The following is a 10,181-nucleotide window of genomic DNA, read 5'->3' as shown; positions in this document are numbered from 1 at the left end:
GAGGGGATCTGATTGGCTGCTGCTGGTCTGGTGGTGATCCAGATGAGAGCAGAGGGAAGCAGATCTCCTCTCATGAGGTTTGACATCAACAGACCCACTGATGAAATCTGAGTCACATCAGAAACTTTCTGACTGTCTGAAAACATCAGTGAAATTCTGCTTTCATCCAGACCATCAAAGATGAACACAACTTTACATTCATCATACATCTTTGAGTCCAGATACTGAAGTTCAGGATGAAAGTCTAGCAGAAGTCTGTGAAGACTGTACTGATGATATTTAATCAAGTTCAGCTCTCGAAATGGAAACACAAACATGAAATCTACATCTTGATTGGCTTTTCCCTCGGCCCAGTCCAGAATGAACTTCTGCACAGAGACGGTTTTTCCAATTCCAGCGATGCCTTTAGTAAGAACCGTCTTTATTTTGTCTTTCTTCTCTCTTCTCATCTCCTCATATCCTGGTTCAGGCAAAGGATTAAAGATGTCATTGCAGTTGATTGGAGTGTCTTGGAGTGTCCTGTAACTTTTCTCCATCTGCAGCACCTCATGTTCTTCATTCACTCCTTCACTCTCTCCCTCTATGATGTACAGCTGTGTGTAAATCTGGTTCAGGAGGGTTTGATTCTCTAGTAGTTTGACTCCCTCAAATAAGCTCTCATACTTATTCTTCATGATAATTTTGTGCTGGTCTTTGACGATCTGCAGATCATCGTGCACTGGTGGGGGATAATCACGTTGCAGGGATTCTTCTGTGTCATGAGGATTGATGTGGTTCTGATAGTAAGAAGATGTGAAGGTCGAACAGGACCCATATCTGATCTGGTTAGCTCTCCCACCACTGAAAACACATTATGATGAACAGAAAGACAAAAACAAACAGAAAAGAGCTTTATCAAAACAGAGAAAATATTTAAATGTCTCTAATATTAAATAATCTTATTTGAACTTTATTGCAGTAATAAACTAAAAATGTAAATTTCTCTCTTGATATTTCTGTGTATATTATTTGCTCTTGTGTTGAAAGTCTCACTCTACATGAATATACTCACACAGAATCAAAAGGCTCTGATCCATCACTGAGATCAGGTGGCTGCAGTGGAGAAGATGCTCTCTTTCTCTTCCTGCTGATGGTACTGAGAAAAAGAGAGAAACAAACTTATCGGCCTGCTCCAATAAATAAACAAACATGGGTGTGAACAGTTCTTGTTAACTTATGGTTGAAAACTAGGAAAAACATGAAAATTAGTCTTTCAGATGGGATCAACTACTTTCTTCTACATGTGCTGTCAGTCCAGATGCTCTGTGATGTTGTTACGAGCTGAGTTCACTGGTGATCTTCTAATAAAGGCACATTTGAAACTCTCAAAATGAGGGAAACATGGTGGAACAAGGCAACTTCCAGACTAGTATCCACTGAAGACGCAAATTTAGCTATTTCGGATAATTTTAGCTATCTAAAAATGATTCAGGAGTGGTTGAGGACGGGTTTCCAATATGCAAATCATGCAGATGAAAAGTGACAGCTAATGCGAACAAATCTAAAATGTTACAGCACCTGTGGGATCACCATCCAAAGATTCAGGCCCAGATGAAGGTAATAGTGTTACAAACATAGTAAATATTACTTAACTTCACTAAACATTATTTATTGTATGCTTCCCATCCAATAATCACAATAAGCATTGTGCTTTTGTTATGTTAATATAAACAAGGTCCATGCTTTAAAGTTCTGTCAATTTTGTCACAAATTTCAAACAATAATTGCAATTTATATAAATCTGCAGATCACTATAGATGCATTTCTGTTCAAGCAGAAACACGGAGCACACCTGAACCAATCATCTCCCCTGCTTTACTACTAGCACAAAATAAACATGAATGAACATCAGAAGGTATGTTGAATAATGCAACTGACTGAAATGTATTGTGCATAATGTTATCATGTTTCAACCGTGGAATTTAACAGCATTCACGTCAAAGAAAGCAAAAGATATGCACCACATTGTATTCATCATCAGCTAATTTCAAGATCAATGACTGCAACAGGAGAGAGGCTTTAGTACTGATAAGATAATTGAGTCTCACTACTTTTAATGAGGATGATTGTGAGTTGATTGTCTGCAACTGACTTTCAGTTTCATTTGCGGCAGTTTGTCTGTCGGCTTGCTGAAGAGATACTCAGCTACTCATCTGTGGGGATGCATGTAGCATTAGCGCTGTCATATATGGCTATGACATGTCACACCCAGTCTTTTCACGATCGGATAGCTAACTGATCAGAGAAAATGCATGAAGTGACCATTTGTGTAAACAGGACCAAAATTGTGATATGTCTGTGGATTTTTATTAATTGTTTAATAGAAGGTAAATCTACAGATAATCACAGATATCATATTATATCAGACAATAATAATTTAGTCAAAATTTCACATTGTGACATTCCTAATATTTATTACTTATTACCTAATATTATTACTTATAACCTTATATTTACATATTACTAACTTAATATTAGCATTGCAATTTTTGCAAATAATAATAATTATTATTATTAAATGCTCTTTATTATATTACATTACAATAGGCAGTGGATAAAGTTTTTCTTTTTTTTTATTTCTGTATTTTTTTTATTATTTTTTTTGGTGATCATGCAGGTGTGTAAGGAGTTTTTATTATTAAAATATTAAAAGAGAAGAGCCTGCAGTGCAGTGCAGAGTGCAGTGTTTAAAAGAAAAAAAATAAACTCCAATGCCACGATACTCACACAGGGTTAAAGATAGATTCTGTAGATGCTGCTCTCTGAGCGTCAAAACTACTGAGATCAGGGGGCATACCCATGGATCTGTTGCTCTTCATAGACACACAGCTGAATACTGGAGATGCTGCTCTCTGAGCGTCAAAACCACTGAGATCAGGGGGCATACCCATGGATCTGTTGCTCTTCATAGACACACAGCTGAATGCTGGAGATGCTGCTCTCTGAGGGTCAAAACCACTGAGATCAGGGGGCATATCTATTGATTTGTTGCTCTTCATAGGCACACAGCTGAATCCTGAAGATGCTGCTCTCTGAGGGTCAAAACCACTGAGATCAGGGGGCAGCAACATGGATCTGTTGCTCCTCATAGACACACAGCTGAATACTGGAGATGCTGCTGTCTGAGGGTCAAAACCACTGAGATCAGGGGGCAGCAACATGGATCTGTTGCTCCTCATAGACACACAGCTGAATACTGGAGATGCTGCTGTCTGAGGGTCAAAACCACTGAGATCAGGGGGCAGCAACATGGATCTGTTGCTCCTCATAGACACACAGCTGAATACTGGAGATGCTGCTCTCTGAGGGTCAAAACCACTAAGATCAGGGGGCATACCCATGAATCTGTTGCTCTTCATAGACACACAGCTGAATCCTGGAGATGCTGCTCTCTGAGGGTCAAAACCACTGAGATCAGGGGGCATACCCATGGATTTGTTGCTCTTCATAGACACACAGCTGAATCCTGAAGATACTGCTCTTTGAGGGTCAAAACCACTGAGATCAGGGGGCATACCCATGGATCTGTTGCTCTTCATAGACACACAGCTGAATACTGGAGATGCTGCTCTCTGAGGGTCAAAACCACTGAGATCAGGGGGCAGCAACATGGATCTGTTGCTCTTCATAGACACACAGCTGAATCCTGGAGATGCTGCTCTCTGAGCGTCAACATCACTGAGATAAGGGGGCTGATTCATGGAGATGTTACTCTTCATAGACACAGCTGAATCCTGGAGATGCTGGAGTGTCAACAGTGAGCCTCATATTCTCTCTCCTCATACACACTCATTTTGGATGCTGTTCTTCTGCTTCTCTTCTTCCTAGATAAGAAACTTGACTTGAGGCCTGTATGTGGAAACAGAGAAATGAAGCTTTAAGCATAAGTACTGCTAGAAAGGCTCTAATGCCACATCATTCATTCATATTAATAGGTCTGGCCAATCACTGCTTGACACCTGGAGTATAAGCACTGAACTCACTGCTTCATTTTTGCAGTCATTGACAAATGACCTCCCTTTCACAATTCACACTATTTGATTAATATTATGCATTGAACTAATCACACAGAAAACATTTGTGGTTGTTTGATCGTCCTCCTACTATGATTCAAAAATGTTAATTATTTTATCAACGGAAAATGTGAAACACTAGCAGGCCATTTAAGATCATGTCAGCTATCATTCTGAATGTTCATTGAGCTGTCGCGTCAACTCTACTGGCATCTCAATCACCATTTTACATGGCAAGTTCTTTTAGCAAATGGAGAGCCATATCTTACGATTCAAATCTCGAAAGCATCCCGCTTCCTCACGTTTGTTGTTCCTCCATCTTTGTCTGAATGCTCACGTAAATTTTATCAAAGACTTTCCTGGCCTGCAATCTAAAACATAGTTGCCAGTCTCTTTTAGCATTCCATCTTCATCACTACATCAGCCTACACAATGATAAGTATTTATATTGTTTTATGCACTTGTGGTGGTTGGGTGTAGATTTTTTTTGTCTTTGCAAGGCTATTCACACGTGTTTAAGACAAAGTGCTTGGTTATACAAAGTGAGAACTTGTTGTGTGATTGTTCATGTATGAGGTTAATCTAGCATACTAGCGCTGCATGATTTAAGCTAAATTGAGCCTGCTTTGCACATTGGCTCAGTGCAATTTTTAAATAATAAAAGTTCTAATTAAATAATTGTTTGCTGTGTCTATTTTGTGAAGTACTGTACTGAGATCAGAGTGCATTGATCGGTTCGCATAATGCTGCACAATCCATCTTTGCAAGCTCAGTTGTCACCTTTAACATGCATCTAATAGAAACACGACCCCAATATATGTTTCTAATTTAATGAGGAGTGTTTACAAACCTGTTTTCCAACAAAAGAGAATATTTAATTATATGATTTTACTCTGACTCATTCGCATCCAGTGTTTAAAACAGCTCCCTTCAGTTATCTGATGTGGCTTCATATCATGAGGATTAATTATTATAGGCTTATATTATATTTTACACTGATAAACACTGTCATTTGCATTATACCTTCTTGTGAAATTATCCAATGTCCAGCACACCATTAAACTATCTGTTGTCTAATCATATGTTTGTCTTTGTTACTTTAGTCATTTTGTTCTATTTGTGTTTATTCTAATACAACAATCTCTAGATGACTTATCCGGGAATTGGTAAGTTTTACGACTTTTGAGTCTCTCTTTTTGTGTAGCCCATTTCTGCAAAGAGGTCCTCGCCATCCATTGCTGCACGAGTGTCCTCAGAATAAGAGTATGCGCTAATGGTCTCAACATTAAAGTTACATTAAATATTGAAGTTAACGTGCAAATCCTTAAGATTTCCAGCTAGAGAAATACACTGTGTTTGATATTCTCTTGATGTGTAAAATTATTGAATTTTTCATCATAGATTTGATCATAATATTACATTGTTCTTCAGCCACGGCTCATTAGGGCAAAGTCCCACCAAAATATTCATACAAATCATAGACTTGTTTAAACCATATCAATATAAATTGCAAACGTGTCCTTCTGCAACAAATATTTTCTATTTTAAGTCATAAAGTGGGCAGGACATATTTATATTTAACGTAGCCTATGACTTCAGCAGGCTTGTATCATCATACAGTGCCTAGCACTCTCTAGCTCTACAGCGTAAATAAATAAATAAAATGGAATAGCAGAATGCTCTAATTTTGAGTCATTTGTCAGATTTTAAGACTGCTTTGCTTATTTTTCATGAATACTGTATGCAAACCTTGCTCCAGACCAACACAATATCAATCAGCTTCAGCTATTCTTCAGATAGGTAAATAACTAATTGGTGTGTCTGTTCCCTTTCAAACGTTCACTTCACGTTGCGTATGGGGTCAATTCCGGTTTACCCTGGTACTGAAAGCCTGATTTGTTAACGTTTGTGTAGCTGCACAAACCAATGGCGCTTTAGCCTGCCAGAATGGGCAGAGCCGACTCTATATAAAGTCAGCTCAGAGCACCATTTCATCAGAATCTTCTCCTTCAACGACGAGACCATCTCTTTGCTGACTCTGCGATCAAGAAGCCGAAAAAGGAAGAAGCTCAGCCTGCAGCTCGCCGCCAGAGAAGAGCCCCAGCAGGGGAAGAAGCGAGAAGACTTCCTCTGCGGCTATCCAGCGCTTCAGAAGGGCAAATTTCTGTGCAAATTTCTTAGAGACATTGTTGCAAATGTCACCCCGCGAGTGGGTCTCTTGCATGCAGAAGGGCGCAGTGAGTGTGTCGCCTGTCTGTGCAGCGCCCACGCAGAGACTGCGTGCTCACTGAGACAGAATGCTCTCACTGAGAGCATGAGTCTCGCTCTTCACCGCTCGCGGACTGCAGCCCCGCTCTTCTGTTTCTCCTCTCTCAGCAAGCTTGGAGAAAGAAACTGTGAAGTCACAGAGCTGAGCAACTGGGTTTAAGTGATCCCATGCCGGCACAGGTCTCACATGTTCAATCTCCCAGCAGCACTTTGATCCGCCAGTGTGATTACACACAAGGATCAGTGCCCCTCATTACTTTGAGCGGCTCAATCCTTAGGTGGATCGGAGTAGAATGCTGTCACCAATGTCTCTGTAAGCGTTGACAGCTTCACATTAGGCTGCACTCACTGAGACAGACTGCTTTTACTGCGAAAGCATCAGTCTGTTCCTGCTTAGCTTGTGGATCACGTTCTTCAAAGAAGGCTACCCCGCCCCTCCCGCTCTCTCGTTTCTCTTCTCTCAGTGAGCTCGGAGAAAGAAAGTTTGAGTCACAGAGCTGAGCATCCGGGTTTGAGTGATCCCACATCGGCACAGGTCTCACATGCTCACTCTTTCAGCAGAACTTTGATCTGCCGGTGTGTTTACACGTAAGGATCAGTGCCCCTCGTTACATCGAGCGGCTCAATCCTTCTAGGCAAATCTGAGTAGAATGCTGTCACCAATCTTTCTGCATCACTGACAGCTTCGCACTAGGCTGCGCTCACTGAGACAGACTGTTTTCACAGTGAAAGCATCAGTCTGTTCCTGCTTCGCTCGCGGCTCGCTTTCTTCATTGAAGAAAGGTCCCGTGTGCTTCACTCTCCCCACAGCACTTTGATCTGCCATGATGTTTTACACGTGAAGATCAGCACCCCTCAATTGCTTAGAGCGGTTTGATCTTTTTTAGGCGGATTAGAGGAGAATGCTTTCACCAATGATTCCATATCGTTGACAGCTTCATATTCTAGTGTGCCGCATGCCTGGGCCACGCCCACACTGAGACTGTTCTCACTGAGATAGATTGCTCTCACTATGAGAGTTTGTGTCTCTCGCTGCTTCGCTTGCGGTTCTCCTTCAATGAAGACACTGCACCCCCCACTGATTATTATCACTGACCGCATCAGATTTGAATGCGTATGGGTCATGCCCACACTGAAGCTGTGCTCACGGGCGCAGGCTGCTCCCACGGCGAACTCACACTCGCTCTCCATTCTTCGAGAGCTTTTCTCCCCAGGAAGGCCAGTTCCCCGCCCCCGTGTGGCGAACTACCGTTTAAATAGTTAGAACCTCTTTCCATCCGGCCAAGGGTTGGAAAGCCATCCCTGTTGTGTCAGGTTGGTTTCTAAAATCCATAGAATGAGGTTACTCACTCCAATTCGCTTTCAGGCCACCTCGCTTCAGAGGTATTATTCAAACTTCGGTACAGGATAATGAAGCTCACATTTTTTGGTCCGAAGTGCTAACATTGCTTGCAAAAGGTGACGTAGAAACGGTCCCTTTAGCGAACAGCCAGTCAGGTTTCTACAGCCGCTACTTCCTTGTTCCCAAGAAAGATGGCAGGCTCAGATCAATTCTCTATCTCAGACATCTGAATCGCTCTCTCATGCGATGGCCGTTCAGAACTTTGAAACAGATTCTCATGCAAATATGCCCCGAGTACTGGTTTTCTGTCTGTGGATCTGAAAGATGCATACTTTCACATCCTATCACAGACCGTTCTTGAGATCGCACTTTACGAAGTGCAGGGACACAGCTCTTTCCCTTCTGAGACGGAAGGAAATCCGCATCATTTACCTTGATGACTGGCTGGTGCTAGCCAGATCAGAACGGGAACTTATCGCTCACAGGTCAATGTTGCTCAACCATCTGGAGCGTCTTGGGCTGAGAATCAGTTCACCCAAGAGTTTTCTGACTCCCAGACAGCGAGTGTGCTTCTGGAAACAATTATAGACTCAGTTAAAATGTGAGCCTGGATTACGCCGGAATGCTCCCTGAACATTCAGCGAGTGGTGGCATCGTTCATGTTAGGGACTACGCGTCCCCTCAGGGTGTTTCAGAGTTTGCTCGGCCTCATGGCGGCCACTTCCTCATCGATCCCCCTGGGCCTGCTACACATACAGTCCCTCCAATACTGGCTCAGAACTCATGTTCCGTCCCATGCTTGGCACCTGGGCCGGTGTTATATAAGGGTAACCCATCGCTGTGTCAAAAGCTGTAGCCCCTTGGACAATGCCTTGCTAGTTTTTACCAGGTGTACAGTTGGAAATTACATCCAGGAGGAAGGGGGTCACGACAGACGCCTCCAGCTTGGGCTGGGGTGCTCTGTACGAAGGCAATCCAATGCCTACACATCAACTGCCTCGAAATGATGGCTGTTTGTCTGGCCCTAAGAACCTTCCTGCCTGTATGCACTGTCTGTATGCATTCCCTCCGATCGCTTTGCTCCCTTATCTGCCTTAAAACAGTTATCTGGCGAGTCAGGGAAATGAAATGTTCACTTCTCCTTAGGGCCTTTCGCACCGCTTTAGTTCCAGAACTAAAGTACTGGGACGATTTTGCGCGAACTATTTCCCAATACTATTTAAAGGGTTGCATTCGCACCGACAGTGTGTACTAAGAAGTGACGTAAGTCGGTTGACAGTGACGTCATGTGTGCATTTGGTTCAACAATGGAAACAAAGAACAACATTAACAACAGGAGAATGGAGGACACTGTGATCGGAGCTGTGTTTTTGTTGTGTCTCGCGGGTTTCACAATAATGGACAAGGAATGTCGACGTATACGTAAAGCGATTGAAAGAATGGAAAGGAGGACTAAGAATCTCCAACGACAACTGGCAGTGCTACATTTGCTACAAATGCCTGCACTTCAGCGTCCGTCCATCTATCGCTGTTCTCCATACTTGCGAAATAAGTTGACACAATGTTTACAGTATGTTTACACGGCGTATTAAATCATGGCGGGGGAGGGGGTTTTCATACACGTTTGGCCAATCAATGTCTACTTACGTCACGATTAGTACCAGTTGTGCCGGTTAGACCCTGCTCCGGAGTAGGAGCTAATTTGGTTCTCGAAAAAGGCAGTTGCGGCGGTGCGAAAACGCCAAAAAGTGGGTAGTTCCATAATTAGTTCTGGTACTATGAAAAGGTTCCCGCGGTGCGAAAGGCCCTCTTGTGGCCCTACTCTGGAGGAACCAAGCTTGGTTCCCGGAGATGATTCAGCTGCTGTCAGCAGCCTTGTGGCTAATACCACTGATGAGAGACCTTCTCTCGCAAGCGCAGGGCAAAATTTGGCATACCAACACCATTTTAGAGGCTAAAGCTCAGTCTACAAGACGTCTCTACGTTCTCAAATGGTCAGTCTTCTGTGACTGGTGTTTAGTACGAAACCAGGACCCGATTTCATGAGATGTGTCCCACACGCTAACATTTCTTCAAGAGCTGTTGGATAAGGGGCGCATCCCATCCACACTCAAAGTCTATGTGGCAGCCATCACGGCAAACCATTCTCTCATGGCTGGCTGGACAATCGGCAGAAACAACTTGGTTGTTAAGTTCCTAAAGGGTGCTCGGAGGTTGAACCCGCCTCACAATAGGACTGTGCTGATGTGGGACTTGTCTTTAGTCTAGGGATGTAACGATTACCGGTTTTACGATAAATCAAGATAAAATGCCCTGACAGTTAGTATTATCGTTTAAAATATAATTATCATCAAAACCGTGTTTGATTATTGCGATTTTGAAAACTTGCGGTAAATCCTGTCCAGCCAGCATCAGTCTGACGCAGAAGCAGCATGCAGTGTTGTTGTTGTTGTTTTTTGCACGAGACGAAATGGCGGAAGGCAGTGACAGCGCTCGGGAGATTTTTCAGCCATCTAAGA

At 42.7% G+C, this 10,181-nt stretch overlaps 1 protein-coding gene across 1 annotated transcript in view; it reads right to left on the bottom strand.

Moving 5' to 3' along the window:
* LOC107573385 (NACHT, LRR and PYD domains-containing protein 3-like) overlaps nucleotides 1-3,778 on the bottom strand; it is a 25,707-nt gene extending 21,929 nt beyond the window's left edge. The window contains exons 1-3 of the mRNA XM_016259821.1: nucleotides 2,767-3,778; nucleotides 1,052-1,135; nucleotides 70-840 (exon numbers count right to left, since the gene is read on the bottom strand). Of these exons, the coding sequence (XP_016115307.1) occupies nucleotides 70-840; nucleotides 1,052-1,135; nucleotides 2,767-3,758 (1,847 nt within the window). The 5' untranslated portion in view covers nucleotides 3,759-3,778. The remainder of the gene's footprint in view (nucleotides 1-69; nucleotides 841-1,051; nucleotides 1,136-2,766) is intronic.
* Between the last annotated feature and the right edge of the window lie 6,403 nt (nucleotides 3,779-10,181).

Source organism: Sinocyclocheilus grahami, unplaced genomic scaffold (assembly GCF_001515645.1).
Source record: "Sinocyclocheilus grahami isolate Dianchi unplaced genomic scaffold, SAMN03320097.WGS_v1.1 scaffold1927.1, whole genome shotgun sequence".
In the NCBI taxonomy this organism is placed as follows: Eukaryota; Metazoa; Chordata; class Actinopteri; order Cypriniformes; family Cyprinidae; genus Sinocyclocheilus; species Sinocyclocheilus grahami.
Note: the sequence above shows the minus strand (reverse complement) of the source record. Positions and strands in the feature narration are given on the sequence as shown.